The sequence below is a fragment of the Patagioenas fasciata genome, chromosome 8 (genome assembly GCF_037038585.1).
Source record: "Patagioenas fasciata isolate bPatFas1 chromosome 8, bPatFas1.hap1, whole genome shotgun sequence".
Classification (NCBI taxonomy): Eukaryota; Metazoa; Chordata; class Aves; order Columbiformes; family Columbidae; genus Patagioenas; species Patagioenas fasciata.
Genome location: NC_092527.1, coordinates 35,975,457 through 35,992,364, shown reverse-complemented (window position 1 = coordinate 35,992,364; position 16,908 = coordinate 35,975,457). Strand labels below are relative to the sequence as shown.

The 16,908-nt window shown below is 38.4% G+C and overlaps 1 protein-coding gene across 1 annotated transcript in view; it reads left to right on the top strand.

The window, feature by feature from the left end:
* Positions 1-16,908, top strand: part of PDZD8 (PDZ domain containing 8) — a 58,681-nt gene that overhangs the window by 16,889 nt on the left and 24,884 nt on the right. The window contains exons 2-3 of the mRNA XM_065843150.2: positions 2,392-2,514; positions 7,728-7,830. Of these exons, the coding sequence (XP_065699222.1) occupies positions 2,392-2,514; positions 7,728-7,830 (226 nt within the window). The remainder of the gene's footprint in view (positions 1-2,391; positions 2,515-7,727; positions 7,831-16,908) is intronic.

The window sequence follows — 16,908 nt, the reverse complement described above, 5'->3', positions numbered from 1 at the left end:
TTCATTGTTGTATTAATTTTAAAATTATGTCTATTTTGATACTAGAAATCAAAACTATAGTAAACATTGTCTTAATCTCCCACAAAGTGTCTTGTACTGAGGATCATTTTGTCATTCCATGCTGCAGCAGGAGGTTGCGGTGTGATTCTGTTAAATAGCCAGCAGGCTGTTTTATGATATATGTAAGGGAAAGACCTGATCATTACTAACACTTGCAAGCCTGGCATTTCAGAAATTTGGGGAGGTGATGGTAACCTAATGGATCCTCTTTCTTTGTCTGTTCTGCCTTCCAGAAATCTTGTTTCCGTAGTTCACTGAAGCTCCTGGTGATGCTCATTAGTTTGCGATTCCTGTGGAAAACCTTTTTTTAATAGATTTTTGGGAGAAGGTATATGGGCAGTTGCTAGCACTAATTGCAAAGTTGTTTATCTGTGCTGTGAAAACAACAACAACAAAACCCAAACAAATAAACAAAAAACTAAACCAAACCTAAACCAACCTACAAGTATTTATTCACTCAAAACTTGGTATTACTTTTCCAGTGTGGTTCCCTGACTCTTCCCTTTTGCCTAACAAAATCTGAGCTAGAATCTGTATTTTGAGGGGGTAGAAGTAATTTCTGAAAGGAGCAGGTACCTTTGCTTATGCCGAGGGGAGGTGGCCAAGCCCTGCAGTGGCTGCAGGTCTTAGGAATCTGTAAAGTGAAAATAATGGGGTTGCCTTAGTGCTATTTTCCCCATTCTTGTGATGTTTACTATGCCTTTAATAAGTCGAGAACTATAAACGAAGATTGAGTAAAACATCAAACGAAGTAGGAATGTTTTGGGTTGGTTGTTTATGGCATGCTTATAAGCCTAAAGTATGGCTGATGTGATTTAATCGCTTCACGTTTTTCATATGTAGACGTAAATAATTTCTTCAGTGTATTTTCTTTAACTTAAATGTTTTGACTTAACCAATTTGAAACCTGTTTCTTCCTGGTGGAATTAATGAGGGAGAAACTTGGAACCAAATTAAAGTTAGGAGTTGAATCGGATTTTAGGAAAAGAACTGGAGTGTTGAGTTGTATTTATTCACAAGGAGAACAAAAGAAATGTCTTTCTCATGGCTCTGTATGAGGCTGATGCTCGTCCAGAAACCAAGTGTCTGGAATCGGGGCATCGGGCTCCCTCCCAAAGAGTGTGCTGGCGCTTAAAGGGCGCTCCATTATTTATTTGAATCTCTGAAACTCCTCAGTTCAGATCCATGTGACTGTTTCCTGAACATATTGTGATCTCTGAATGTGACAAGCAGATGCCTCTGGTTGAGCAAACAGTCCTTATGAAAGGCTTCTTTCTCATGAAATGGCAGATACATCCTGCAGGCGATGGGGCTCGTGTCCTGCTATTTGTAAGTCTTCAACAGAAATAATCGCTGGGAGGCCGTGTCGGGGCCAGGGGACGGAAACCAAAGCATGGGGCAGTGCTAGGAAATGGGATCAATAAATAAAAACAGAAAGGAGGAGTACCCTGCAAGTGCTTTTTCAAATACTTTATGTAAATGCTGGCACAGATTTCATGATGTCTTTCTGCTTTGCGAATAGAAAGGGTTGTGTTGCTGTTAGGGTTGCGTGTCTGAGTCAGATCGTGGCTGCGGCCAACACTGAAGCGCTATCACTGAAAACTGAAATCGGTATTTATAACTCAGCATATTCTAATCAAAGAGGGAGAATTATGTGGTGAGATAACGTGTAAAGCTCTTCGTATCTCGAACACGAACTGCTTTTCCTGTGAATCACATGCGGTGATGACGGAAATAAAGCTTCAGGGCAAACATTTAGAATACCTTTAGAATATCTTTAACTGAAGAAGACTGGTTCAAAAGAGCAAGCAAATGTTTTTCACAAGATGAGGGAAATACCAATCTGTGTAACTGAAGTGCACTGTTCATTAGGGTCTGCCAGTCCTCCAAGTACAGCAGTAGCATAAATTTATGCTTTAGCATCTTGGTACATTTTCGCCTTTCGGTGCTGTGATGTTTTATGCAGATGAACTTAAAGACCTGCTAAGATATTTACAGCAAAAGGACTATTGCATTAAATCACATTTGCAATCATAAACATATTCCATGACTTGATCAGCTTACCACTTTCTCAAAATTAACTGCACTGGTAAATATAACTCAAATCTATTGTTGTGGAATTATCTTTATTTATATATTCTCCAGTTTTCTGCATACAAAAGCTTTAGTAGCTTCTACTTCTTCCTTGTGACCAACGAATATGTAGGAACGACATTATTTCTCTTTAAGAGTGTTCAAGTTTCATTGTAATCCTGTTACCTTTTTTAATTTCTGTGTGTTAGTGGTGTTTGTGTCATTTGAATTAAGATAAATCTCTTCTATATTTTTCAGGTTCAAGCCATTTTTTCCGTTTCAAGTGTTGCCACCTGATGAATACGAAGACCGAGACCTCTGTATACAGGATATTCTACTGGCAGAAGGTCGACTAAAAGTCACGTTAATTGAATGTACGAGGTACGTTTTGTGGTCTTTTGCTCACTTCGACTAAGCAAGGCGTCTCTTTAAATTTGTTGTAATTGTAGGCCTGTTCTGATTCAAAAAGTAGCAGCTTTGGTGTTGTGATTAAGCTCTAATCAAGAAATATATATTTTTAAGCAAAAATGAACAAACAGAAGTTGCAGTAAGTTTCTCAGGCACTTCTACATGGTGTGTGGGCACATGCATTTGCCTTTCGTTTGAATTTTGCCTGGTTACAAGCTGATCTGTGCCTCCTGTGTGTGTTTTTGTTTGTTTGGTTTGGTTTTTTGGCACACCAAACTGTGAATCTTTCCAGGACAGTATAAATGTTGTAATTATCCTATTGTATTATGTTGTAAGCAAGGAGAAATAATTGTTTCATTCAGTCCTACTTAGTTGAATCCAAATAACTTTTATAAGGCGTTATTTATTGTCTTGGTATTGAACAAAATAATGGAAAGAAATAAAGAAATAAAATCGACTTCATTGGAGAAAAGAAATAACAATATTCTTTTTAGAGCTGGGGAAAAGGTGTGTGGGTTCTTGGGTTTTTTGTCAGACCTCTTAGTTCTTGGTTTATGTTAGATCTTATCCTAGCAGTGCTTAGACTTTGATCTGGTCATATGCCGTTCTGCTTTTTATGAACTAAACTGTTCTGCAGCAAGGTTCTTTTTTAACCTGTTCTTTTCAGTGCTTGTATTACCATGAGCTCTGTTTTTCTTTTTTTTTTCTGTACCCTCATACAACTGTTTGAACTGGTTTTTTGCTGTACTAATGTGGTTTCTCAGAAGAAAATATTCTTCTGCTTCTAAGGATTGTGTGGGCCACAGCAGTGATTATTTATTGTAATAAAATTGCTGCTTACCTGTTTCCCTAGTTTTGTGATATGTTTTCTGTGAATGATCCATGAATATGAAATGACTCCGTGTGCCTCTTGGCTGTTCTGGATGTTTCGTCTTCACCCGTATTAAGGGAACTTGTGGTCTCTCTTTATAGTCAGTCTCCAATTTCTGTTCAGTAGCGTGTTCATTTTTATTATCAGAGGGCTCAAAATAACTACCTTAAGTAATGTGCAGCTAGGGTTTGGGGTTTTTTTTAGGTTTGGAAAGCGATGTTTTTAAATACCATAGCTTTCCTGAATCTGCAATGCTGTCTAACATCACCAAGATATCACTAGCGTTGTGTTTCTTTCCGTTACCTTTTAGAAGCCAGATTGCTGACTTTGACATCATCATCTGACCTCTCAGTATTTCCAGCTGTCACAGATGCTTATCAGATGGCTGAGAGAGGAGGCAGTTGCTGGCTTGTCAGGTCTTTTAAGCTTCAGGTCTGACTTAATCTGGCTATTTTGTGCAGCTTGGAGTTTCTCGACACACACTTGAAAACTGTGTCTCAATGGGCACTTCTCAGTCTAGATGTCTGACGCTGGGTCCCATGGTCATTCCTTAGTTCTTCCAGGCGTCCCATCCTTTTTTGAACTAAACTACAACTGCTCTCCCCCTGTGAGTAGATACTCTTGCTTAGTTTGTACCCAAGGATGGCGATGAGGCAGAAGCTGGAAGGCACATAGAGGATTTTGGTAGTAAAAAAAGAAATACACGATATACACAAAAGTAATAATGACATTTCTCCTTTCCCTCACCTCTCTGTGTGAGTTGGACCATTCTCAGCGGTTCTTTGGCCGTGCAGTGCTGCACACATTCTCATTCCAGAAATGAAAGATCACTTTAATTTTGCTGTGTTTGCTGGTTTTGTTCAGTGCCCCAGAAAGTTGAGATATTCTCTTTTGGTACAGTAGCTATTCTTTGACTTGTGTACAGGATTTGGTGTAGGATGCCTGACCACTGATGTTGTATTCTGTCTGGTCTTGTAACAGTTCTGCTACTTCTGCTTAAGTCTGAAAAACAACGGTGAAACTATAGTGATAAAACATTCAGCAAGCTTTTTGTATGTCGTAAATGTCTAGTTTGATTTCATTATATTATTCACATGACCAAATACCTAAATTTTTTGCACTTGTTTCCTTTTGAATTGCAGGCTTGACCATATTCATTTCCTTGCTGTCATGCTATTGAAAGAAAAAATGTGTTTTGTACATTTTAAAAATTGAATTAAAGGATGGGAACTTTGGTGTAAATAGTAAGGAATATGTTTTGCAAATTTTTGTCTGACCTGTTGAAAATGTAAGTTCTCGTACAAATGCAAAGCCCTCAGAGAACTCAGCTGTTGCGAAAATGCTGTTATCTCTCATTACCTTACATTTTTGAGGAAAAACAAAGCAACATGCTGGTTTTATGTGCTCTGTGCGGGGGGGGGGTGTTTTTGTTTGTGGTGGGTTTGTTGGTTTGTTTTTAAAGATACACTGTGAAGAAACTCTTAAAACCTATAAACTATGATTATATTAGGTGACAATAGTCTTCCAAAACTGTCATCAAGTAGGCTTTGTAAATCAGCATTTGTTTCAGTAGATAACCTTTGTGGACAAGGGCATTTTCCTAAGATAGTAATTTAGTAAAACAGTGCGCAGTGTTACTAAGGCTGACTTTTCAAATTTAGAGTTTTATGGGTTCTTTTCCTTTTGTTTTCAAGTGGACTCCAGTGTTTGGCAGTGGCACCTTTTTTAAGTATGTGAATATTGAATCTGCTTTTGACATTCTTAAAAATTGGTGAATATTCTGCTAATTTCAGCTCCTAAAGTACAAACAGAAAGGCCAGAGTTGAAATGAAAAGAATTAGGGAAGAGTTGTAAAGGAAATAAATTCAGCTTGCTTTTATGTATCTGGTAATAAATAATGTTACTGAAGGTTGGTGTGAACTTTGCCTGCACACACTGGATTGGTTTTAGATTTGCGGATCAGTTCTTTAGCATCATCCTACAAAAAGCAGGAAACTCAATAGCTGTGTTATTCATCCTCCTTTCCCGAAGACTAGAAAGACTTGCTGAAGTTCTTGGCTCAACTCAAGGGGGTATAGATAGATATCTCCTTAATGTTCAGTTGTTTTGGGTATGTTATAACAATGTCAATCTTTATCTGTAGCTGTGTTATAGAGTACAGTCCCTTTGTTTGCGTGCTACTGGAGGTATTATTCAAACAAAGATTTCTATAGTAGCAATTAAAATTTCCCCTTTTGTTTTTCTGAAGTTAGATTCCAAACTCCAGCACAAAGTGTCCACAGGCCAGTGCTGCTCTTTAAAGTTTAAACATATGGTTTTGTTGTTTTGCAGTATGTTTTTTTCAAGTTGAGTGTTGGTAACCTAATGTAAGGTGAAATCGCATTACGGTTAATTGCCTTCTATGTGACTTTTATGTTAAGGTTCTGGCTGAAAATTATGTTTTCTTCCTGCCGTGAGCTACCTCTTGTCCTGTTCTGTCTTAGCTGCCATCGGTACAAAGCAGCCAAATAACTTGTGCTGATATTTTAGAGGAACAGTAACTGCTCCTGGAAAAATTCCCTGCAGAGTGTGTCTGTCTTTTTCTATCTCTCTGAATGCTTTGAGTAAGTGTCTTTGGTCTATCAGCTTCGTCGTCTGCCTTTTTTTCTCCCCTTCCGTGTCCCATTTCGGGTCTCTCTCCTTTGCAAAGCTAGGGGGAGAATTTCTACTGCCGCATCTACTTTGAGGATAATTGTTCACAAGTCCCTTGCCTGCATGTGTTTTGTGAAGTTAGGTGACCATAAGATGAAATGTAATGTATGCAACCAGCGACCAGCTGTGGAAAAGCTTTAATGACCTGGCTGATACCCATATGTGATGGATTGTGGCAGACAGAGGAAAAATTGTGTTACTCAAAAGCAGCTACCGAAAAGCAGAATGGATAAGCCACAGAGGGTTGCTGGGGATGCCTTAAAAATAAGCAAAGGTGGCTTGAGTTTGTCTGTTCAAGAAACCTTGAACCAACTTAGTCTTGTCCAGACAAAGTACAAAGTTGGTTCTGAGGCTGGATTTCTGCTTATAGTAATCCGATCAATAGTGTCTGGACAAACGAGCGCTGAAGGTCAAGCTGGAGATGGGGTTGGCAGCTGCTGGTTGTGGAGTTTCCCTGGAGCACGAGGCCTTGCAGGACATGGCCACCAACTGAGCCAAAACCAAGTGGTACTTTGCACATCAGGTGTGCTGGGTACCAACCCAAATGGGATCTTCCCCCAGCATCTCCCCCATGCGTTCATGTACTCAGCTAAAAGCCAGCTAGACAAAATCTTTCTAGAGAGGCATAGAAAACAAATCTATCTTTACCTCTCCTTGCTGCAATGCAGGCTGGAGAGCTGGCATAGCCAGAGAGGTGTTTTCCCTTGGGATCGGCTTGATTTTAACAATTCTAATTGTTGGTGAAAGTTGGTTTCAATAGCTTTACTTAATCTTCAGAGTATGTCTACTACTTATTTCCGCATCTGGAAGGCTAGGCACTTTTTGATCATAAATATTTAGCCTAGAAACATTATTTAACAACACCAAGATGAACAGAGAAAATTGACATGTTCTTCTGACAGCTTTTGTCTGGATCATCTAAAGGGTTGTGTAACACTTCACAATCACAAATGAGGCACTTTGGCTGAAATGTGTGTGGAAAGTTTGGAGAGGGAATTAAAATCTACTGCCTCTTTTGAAAGAGAAGATTTATTTGAAGTTCTTATTCCAAAATATTTATCTGTGTCCAGCTACTGTGGGATAAGCTGTATACAACTTTATTTCTGTTTTATAGCCTAAAGGTTATTGGTTTGGTTTGTGTTTTATTTCTTCTTTTATAGTACTGTTATCTGCCTGAAAAGCTTTATAGCCTTCTGTAATAGGGTATTGTGAATGAAGAATGCTTCTTTCATTTGTTATGAATGTTACAAAAAAGTTACAGATAAAAGAAGTTTCCAATTTAGTGAAATAGCAATATAAGCATTAGTAAACTGTGACTTTGATCTACAGTAACACTCTTGAACCAAGAAATGCTGCAGTATATTATGAAGTTTAGAATTCGAGTGGAAGACTCTTGTGACTGTTTTTGCTTTTAAAAAAATTTTAAGTTATATTTGATATTTTTGGAGTTCTTCCACTAGAGGGTGGCAGTGTCTTTCCTTTGATGTAGAGCTGTGCCTGTGGAATCTCTTTTGGTGTGGACTTCTCTGTTTGTACGCATTCATAATAATAGAGTGAGTTTAATATGATATCTGGGATATATGTAATAGTATTACAATTCTTACTATAGACTTTTCTATTTCAGGTTACTTATATTTGGATCCTACGAAAGAGAAGCAAATGTCCATTGCACAATGGAGCTGAGCAGTAATGTTTGGGAAGAAAAATCAAGAAGTTCAATTAAAACGGTAAAAAAGGGTATAATCTTTGCATGTTGCAATATCTTATGCTTTTAATCCATTTTCCTAAGATACGCTCCTACTAGACAATCAAATGGGTGGTATAGCAGGGAAGAAAAATACAACAAAAACCACACAAAAACAAACAGAAAAGAATCAAACCCCCATGGATCTTCAATATTTTTCAGAGTGTATGAATCCTATCCTGTCTGCTAAAGGAAAATACTTTTACAGATGTCTGCAAAGATAGAAAGTAGTAGTGCTGGTGGTACTGTGAGTTAGTCTTTTACTAATTGTTGTACTTGATAACATGAGTTTAGCAGCATACAGCCCACAAATGGCCTCTTTGTGTGTGTGTATGTGGGGAGGATGAGTTAGCTTTTTTCTTCAGAGGTGCAATGTATGAAGGAGCCTTTCAGTTTCATGTTAGTGTTATTGTGTTAGTCATCAAATTGAATTGGGCTTATGCTGAGCAATAAGTAATGTGCCTATTGAAGAAAAAAAACCACCTAGAAACTTGAAAAACACTTTAACAACTGGTTTCATGCAAAGAAATCACTGGAACAAAAGTCAATGTCCTGTATTTTACTCTCTGCTGTCTCACATCAGGTAGCTTAAGCCCTGTACCTTTGTTATTATATATCTGACTGAGTTGTATTTGGAGACCAGTGTCGTTTTTCCACTGGAGCAGCAAGAATCCAGAATTCCACCATTTCATTCAGTTTCTGCAATTAAATTCCACTTTGCATTGTTTTAAATACCTCTTGTGACAAATGCTATGATACTTGTTTTCAGCTTACTGTATATTATGTTTTGCCTGAAAGGGTGTATGGCTGAGCAAAAGACAGCCTCTTTTTGTTGTTTTAGCTGCTGTATTGGCAGCTCAGGACTCTGTTCTCGAGCTGTCCCTGCTTTGGCCTCTTGCCCTGCTCCTAATGCAGCCCATGGTGGGTGTGTGGTTACCAGTTCTCCAGGCCAGCTCCCCCAGTTGGCTTTGTCTGGTGGCTCCGGTGCCACTGGGAAGGAGAAAGGGGTGCAATGGCAGCAGCTCCAGCCAGGTGAAGCTGCTGGAGCCACGAAAGGTGATGGCTTAAAGTGTTCCGGTGGTCCTGAGAGGAATTACTGAGTTCACTTAACTCTGGAACTAGGCAGGAGTAATTTATTTTCAGACCTTCTTGTTTAATTTATGGAGCAGTTTTAAATTTTCTTTAACTTTACTAGTTTGTTTTAATCTAAAGGTTTAAGCTTCTTTGCATGATCACATAAGAATAACATAGATGCAATTCAGCCTTAGTAGTCAGGCCAGTTCATAGCCATAGCCCTTTCCTACTAATAATAACCAAAACCCACACACAGTTTCAGAATCCAGACCCGATCCTGCTCATACTTGCTCATGTGAATAACCCTCTTGTTGGGATAAGCCATGGATGAAACCATACATGGATCTGCAGGGCCGACACTTTAGCAATGGAGGTGGCAGTGTGCTGATTTACCCTTACCGTTCTCTGGTCAAACCAATTTGCGCTTATTTTTTACATAAATTTGAATAGCGATACTGGAATATGTTCTTTTACACTCTGGAAAGAAAAACCACTCTGCAGGCAGCGCAGCACCAGGGTGTTTGGGACAGCAGATGGCAGCAGGACTGAACTGATGGAGGGTGGAATAGCTCCTTTTTAAAACTACGGAGAAGTACTCAGGGTGAGACTATCCAGAATTTATCTTCTGTTTCAGCATCCAAAACGAAGTGGCAGGTTTTAAAAATTTCTTGAGCTTTTGGAAATCAGGCCTGCAATGTACGGAAGGGTTTTCTATGCGTGTGTGTTGCAGTCCTTCAGTAAGGGCTGTTCAAATGCCGCCTGCCAGGGAGCAGAGGCTCCTGCATCTGAGCTGCTGCATCTCTAGCTGTGATGAGCTGACTGTGCTAAACCCCATTGAACTTTAGGCCACTAGACAGGTAACATAATTTTAACATTCTGCTTTTGAAAGTCTTGGTATGGTTAAATGCAGAAAGTGAAAATGAGCAGCTTGCAAAACTACTTTTTGCTTCTCAACTTACATTCAGCAGATGTAGTGAAATCATGGAAGTCTCTTCCTCAGGAAATCAGGTTAAATATGCAAGTTAAGTTACAAAATATTAGGAGATCTTGCTGCATGGCAAGAATATCACCAAAGACCCTTGCAAAAGAAGTGTTGCTAACATACTTAATATTGGAGCCTAGTTATTTTTCTGAGAAATGGTAACTGTGTGAATAGCCAAATAGGAAGCTATAAAGAAAAGACATTGTGATATTTTTCCAAGCAAAATGTTTACTTCTATCATTAATCATGATTTTTAACTCTAACACAATGTTAACCACAAGGCAGCTGATTGCAATGCTCAGTATCTGATATCTTTTAATGCCCATGTGTGCAATAATTGAGATGAAGTTGTTAGAATGAATAACAGCTTCAGAAACTACAGAGGAGAGATGATAGACTAAGCTGAAATAAAAAGTAGATACCTTTGTTCTGGTTTAAGAGTGTCTAATTTGTAAGAGTCTCATACAGGCACGAGAATAGATCCTCTGATTCATACTGTGTTCTGCAACACTCCTGAGGAAAATTCTCATAACTTTCTGTATTTCCTGGCATTTTCATTCTTTTTATTATGTTAGTAGTAGTGATAAAAGATTAGACGGGTTTAATACTTCATAATGAATTTTGGCGAGACTTTAATCTGATCTCATTATTTATGGAATATTAGTAGGTGTCAAATTGGCTTTGAAAAAAGATGCTGTGTTATTGAACATATCTGGGGCATTATTGAAGTGTCTGTTTTAATACAAGGTGTCTCAGGCTTCTAAGCTGTTTATCAAATCAATCTGAAACACCAATAAAGCTTCAGAGTCGTGATGTGGCACATTCCCATGTGACACATGTAAACATGCTTAAATGTCTTAATTCCAGCAGCATGTACTACTAATTAACATTAATCACTGCATTGCTATGTAAAACTTAATTACTTATGGATAGGATGTAGTAATTAGAGAGCATTAGCAGCATTGGATTACTAGATAGGTGTTCTATGGCTAAATAATTAGTTATGTCTAAATAATTAGATATATGTTTGTAGCTATTTAATGGAGGCTGTGTCGTAAATGTGGATGGTTATGTCCACAGAACTGCCAGTTGGCAAAACCAGATGGATTTCTACAACTGCAAGGAGTTGTTCTGTTTTCCCTTGGAGCACGTTTGTTTAGGGCGCCCCCTTGGCCTTGTTACGCTTGCTGCTGACTTTAGCTGTGCCAGCGCTTCGCGTTCAGTGTTCTGAAAGAATAATGTAATTTTTCATCAGAAACTGAAGTTGCTCTGTGAAAATATAGTCTGACTTCCTTGAAAGTAGCACAAGAATGGACACGGAAATGGCCTTGGGGTATTAGTAATGGAGACTTGAGGCAGCTTTGCAGGTGTAAGTACCTGTGCAATGACCTGGGGATGCTCAGCTGTTCTGAGTGGGGTGAGTGCTGGCACTGGTTCCAGAAGGGTAGGGAATGAATTGGGGCTGTAGTTGTACAGGAATGAGGACCTTGGTTCATATGAACTGCTCTGTCTTGGTATTCATTTCTTTAGGTACTGATTCCCTTTAGGCAACCATTCTTTAGGTACTGATTCTCTTTGACAGGTGAATTAGTTTTCTACAATTTGTAGAAACTATTGCAAATAGATTCTTACCTCCTAATACCCAGGAAGCATGTGTGAACTGTGAATGGTTTCTGTTCTTTAACAGTTGTATGAATGTAAAGTAATGGGGGAGAGGTGCTCAACTGCAAAACAAAATGTATCCATTCCAAGTTTTCTTCTAAGTCTGGGTTTGGGTTTTTTATATGTGTGTATGGGGTTGTGTTTGGTTGGTTTTTGTTTGGGGGGGTGTAGATTATTTTTGTTTTGTGGGGTTTTTTTTAATACAAGTTCAGGAGCACGAGAGAATTATTACTGATCTTGAAATAATCAAGTTAGCTTATCTAAGAAAACGCCTTTAAATTCAGGTTTCAAGTAATATGTTGTCTAAGGTGGTACTGTAGGAGTAGCCACAGTTTTATATTCCTGAAGGTAGTAAGTGTTGTTTGTTTGGTGTGGATTTTATTTTTTAAACCCTTTCTATAAATGCTAACTTTAGCAGTACAGAAATTGCATTTCATATTCTGCAAAGGAAAAATTTCCATCTAAAATTCCACATCTAATACCCCACAGGACTTTACTTTTGTAGTGGTTGTCTCAGGAGCACAAAGATATGCTGTGGAGTAACCTAACAGTAGAAAGAATTAAGATAAGCATCCCACCACTCTTTTAGGAATTCTGCTTGACATTGATTCTCCAGTTCATTCAGAACATTGTGGTCAGCACTGGAGTAACTGGAGGGGGGGACCAGTGACACCGTCGTTCAGTATTACGCTCTGAATTTGTGCATGTGTGTGCATATACATATATATATAGGCTGTGATCTCCACTTACTTTGGTGAGGTTGTCTTGATGGCTATGGCCTTTTAGAGGTTAATTTAATGGTAATTTTGAAAGTGTTCTAGGCAGGCTGGTTGATACCTGTTTATAAAAACAATGCAATATTCCTCAGCCTTTCATAAAACTAAATTTCCTTTATCAGGGATTAAGGAAAACTTAAAGGTATTCCAGTACCATAACATATTATTGCTCATTTTACATTCATATAAATCAAATCCAGCACCATCTGAAATGAGTTGCCTGAAGGTACTAAACTATAATGTCAAAATTTCAAGCAACTGTGAAACGTTAATTTGTAAATACATGGAGTTAAATGCCTCACAGTTGACATTTCAGTGTGCTTATTTAACAGCCTGCCATTTCAGCACTTAATCCTAACACAAGAAAGGAGGAGGATTAAAGCAAGAGAAGCTTTTTTGAAAATGTCACTTTATATGAAAATTCATGATCTTGTAAAATTTGATAATATTTGTAAATACAATGGGGAATAGTTCTGAGATTTGTGCCTTACATAACACTCGGTAATCCGTCTTTCAAATAAACTTGAAGGCCATCAGGATTTTTTCTGCCTCATCTTAAATGTTTAAGCTTTTTGACTTGGGACTTCAGGAAGCTTTTCTGTGATTCAATGAGACTTTCTGTGAAAATGCACTGTAGTTCTTCACTGCTTAGGCTATCGAATGTGAACATTAGAAGAACCAAACCAAAAACACAACAAAGAAATAACACTAACAGCCTTCTTTTTATAGTGCATATATATTCAGGTAGTTGTTTAAAACCATGTGTCATCCCTCTAGTCACTAGCTGACCTGAGACTTCTTGCCTGCTTGTAAACCATTCAGAAGCTCTTGTGTCCTGCATCTTGGGGCATGCACAGCCTCACCTGGGACAGGTAAGAGCAGCGCTCACCACGCTTTACTGCATTTGGCAGCAGATGGTACGAAATGCATCATGTGCATCCAAGCCTGTAACTTCCCTCACATGCACCTTCGTTCTTACGGCCACGCTTGAAATTGAGTGCTGCAGATTGATGTTTGAGATGGATCTGACTTGCTGAGTTTCAAATGTAAAATACCAGATGAAAAGATGAAGGAATAAAATAAATAATAAGCAGGGCTTAATGCTCTGTGTGTGGGCTTGCGCTTCCCTGTGCCCAACTCCAAGAAGTCATCCTGGTGCTTGAATTGGGGAAGAGAGGTTCTTCTGCAGCCAGACACAGCCAGACACAGAGTCTGTTTTGAAGCCACTTAATTCCAGTCTAAATCTCCATTAGATTTTGTAACCAAATTGGATTGCAGCTGCCATTGGTGTTGCTGTCTATTCAGCTGGGGTTTTTGAAGTTGATATTTTGCAGGGTGTTTTACTGTCTGAACATTTAGTACTGGCCTCCTGACTCATCACAGGGTCATGAAGGAGGTGCAGGCCCTTGAGATGACAGCGTTGGGTGAATTCACCTTTGTGAGCCCTCTCTGCATGACTGTTCTAGGACAAAAAAGTTATAAAACTTTAGGATTCATCAGGGAGTAGTTCTGTTTTTAATGCTTTTTGCAGAGCTGATAAACAACATTCATTTTTGCTGTGTGTTTTTTTCCTTGAAGATTGCTCACGTAATAATCAACCTGTAGTACAAATTCCTTGAGTTACGTTTTATTTGCCTGTCTTCTATATCCTCCTTATAGTACCCAATTTGAATAGCAATTGTAAGGTTTTCTTGTCATAATTTTTAACTTGCAACTTTGTATTTAAAATATAGGACAATTAAGTAAACACTAAATGATATCTTTTCCTTAAAAATGCTTGTGAAAGCTGAGACAGGCACACTGTTTCAGTGGGCCACTAGATGTGGTGCTAATGACTTTTCTTTTTGGTATCACTGTCATCTGCTCTGCTACATGTCCAAATATTGGATGCAGGAAAGAGTTTAAAGTAGGTTTACCAGCAGCTGTGTTTCTCATTTGCAAAGAAATTGATTTACAGTGATAGCTGATCTTGCTAAATAAATAGATGGTTGATGCATGAAAGCCAACTTTGTTTGTATAAACAGTATGGCCTATTGTAAGAGAGATAACAGTGTTTTATTGATCAGAGTAAACAGAGTGGTTTCTGGGTAATTCAGTATATTTCTGAACTATTTTATTACGTCCTATGGCAAAATTGTATGGCCAGATGAGCCAGTAGCTTGGGTTGGTGACTGCTGGACGTGGCTGGAGTGGGAGGGGGATGACTTAGATACCCAAAACCACCTTTGGAAAAATAAGCTGTTGTCATTCTCAGTGGTTTGTAGTTTTTGTGCTTTGCTTTGTTTTGGTTTCTTCAGTCTTCTAGTTTACTTTTGTAAAAGTGCTCTGAGAAAATATATTTTTGAAGTTAACCTTTTCTTAATGCACTAGGTCTTTTTCTTTTCAGATTGAGAGATTGGGATCTGTTCCTATTAATGAGGTAATAGTTGGACTGAAACTAATTTCGCCATTTATATGGATTTTAGTGATGTCATAATGTTTCTGCACCAAATCAGGACCTGACCAAGTAAACTGTTGTGCGTGTCAAAAACCATTGTCTTCTGTTGGTGAACAGTTGTCTCCCAAAACAACAAGTAAGAGCACCTGTGTTCAAATGTTTAATTACTGAACAAAAATGTGTTTTCTGGTTTGTACCAACACAAAGAGAAAGCCGAGCGGGTTGGGATAGAAAGTGTCTCAGAAAAGGTGTCAGTGGCTGTGAGTGAAAATACTTGTTAAGAAATGGTGAGGTACTGGCACTTGGTGCCCATATGGTCTCCTAAAACCAGGTAACTTGCGAAGTCTGAGACATGTAGGGGTTTGACACATGATGAAGTGTAGGGTGTTTGTTTCTGACTGCAGGTTGCTCAGTGGTAACTTGGCTGTGAGTTATTCCCACAAGTAAATTCATCATCTGGAAGTTCATCTTGCAATTAAGGAGGAGAAAATGATATTGTAGCTGTGCAGACTGTCAAAGGATAGGGAACTGCTTGGAGTTGTTGCAGAACAGCTGATGTTAAACTTCTGACCCTTTACTGTCTTCAGTAGTCTGTTATTACCCTTGGTTCCAAGTATAGACAATTTATCTTTCTACGCTTTGAAGTTGTGTAGTAACTACTGAGAAGAGTCCAGAATACCACTTAAATTAGTTGCTTTGTTCCCAGTTTTCAAAGTCTGAGCAGTTAAAGCGACTGAGTAGCTTTTTACTATAAGTTTATCAAGAGCCTGCAGTTCGATTGTGCATTTAATTTTGGGTTTACTCTATGGGTTGTCAGATACCTTTCCCATGCTCTCCTGCCATATGTCAAATGCTGCTACTGAGCTTTAGCTACGCTTGTTCTTTACGCTATTTATTGCTGCTGTGGGCTGTGCTACAGAAGGAGCAGAGCAAGTTTGTGTGCAAATTGATGTCCAGGAAAAGTTAACTTATTTTAGTAGGATTTTGACCAAATTGGTTATACCATTCTTATGTGGCTTGCTTGCTTGGTGTTGTGTGGTTGATGGGGGTTTGTTTGTTTGTTGGGCTTCTTTGTTGTTTGTTTTCCCTCAAATTGGCACATTGGGCTTGAAGACTTCAGAGAGTCTTAAACTCGTGCTAGATCACTGAAAATGATGGATAAATTTGGCAGACCTTTTTGTGATATACAGTAAAGCTGTTATAGGTTGGCCTCCTGGAAAGTTTCTACTTTTCATTTTGTAGTAAAAGTATAAATATAGAAGCTGCATTAGCTTAAACAAGAAGCATCATCAGGCTAAATATCAGGAATAAATTTAAATTTGTAATGAAGATTTTTTTAAGAATCCTTAATATTTAGTAATTATTATCATGCTATATAGTTATTATTGAAGATTGTAACTAATGAACTCATGGTTCTTTAATGTAGGTATTTGATGCCCTTCAGTGGGAAGGAAATTAATTTTCATACACCACAAGTAGTTGATACCTAGTTGTCTTAAATTTTGTGGTGCAAGTGTCAAAATACAGGCATGAAAACTGAGTAACTGCAAAGATAGCCTTTCATTTTGTGGGGAGAATTCCCTTGCTCTGAGTGCAATCCTATGCGATGTTGCTATAATACTTTTGTGAAGCCAAATGAGTTAAGTGGGTCAGATGCTTCAACTAGAGGTAATGCAATGTTGTTACATGTGTCATATCTTACCTTTCTAGAATGCTGTAATTATTTAACTGAGCATTGTATGAAAATGACTATTTTTCCTCCTTTCTCCCTCTTCAATCATGAGCTGAAGCAAAAATTACCTCTCTGTCTCTCAGTGTTACAAGAGATGCTTATGGGTCTGTCAGGATGAAGTTCAACATCTGGAGGCAACAGTGAATGAGAATGGGGTTTGGAGGATTTATATGTTGTCAGTAGTCACTGTGACTGTTCCATGTCTGTAGAACAGCAGGAGTGAAATCTTGCTTTATGGACAAAAGTACATGTTAAGGTAATAGTGCAGAATTAGTTATTCTTCTTGCTTTTTTTTAAGCGTGACTAAACATTTTAAATTCAGTAATTAAAAAAAAGCAAGTATTTTGTGATGCAAGTGTGGATTGTGTTCTCCAAATGCTTTATAATGATGGCAAATA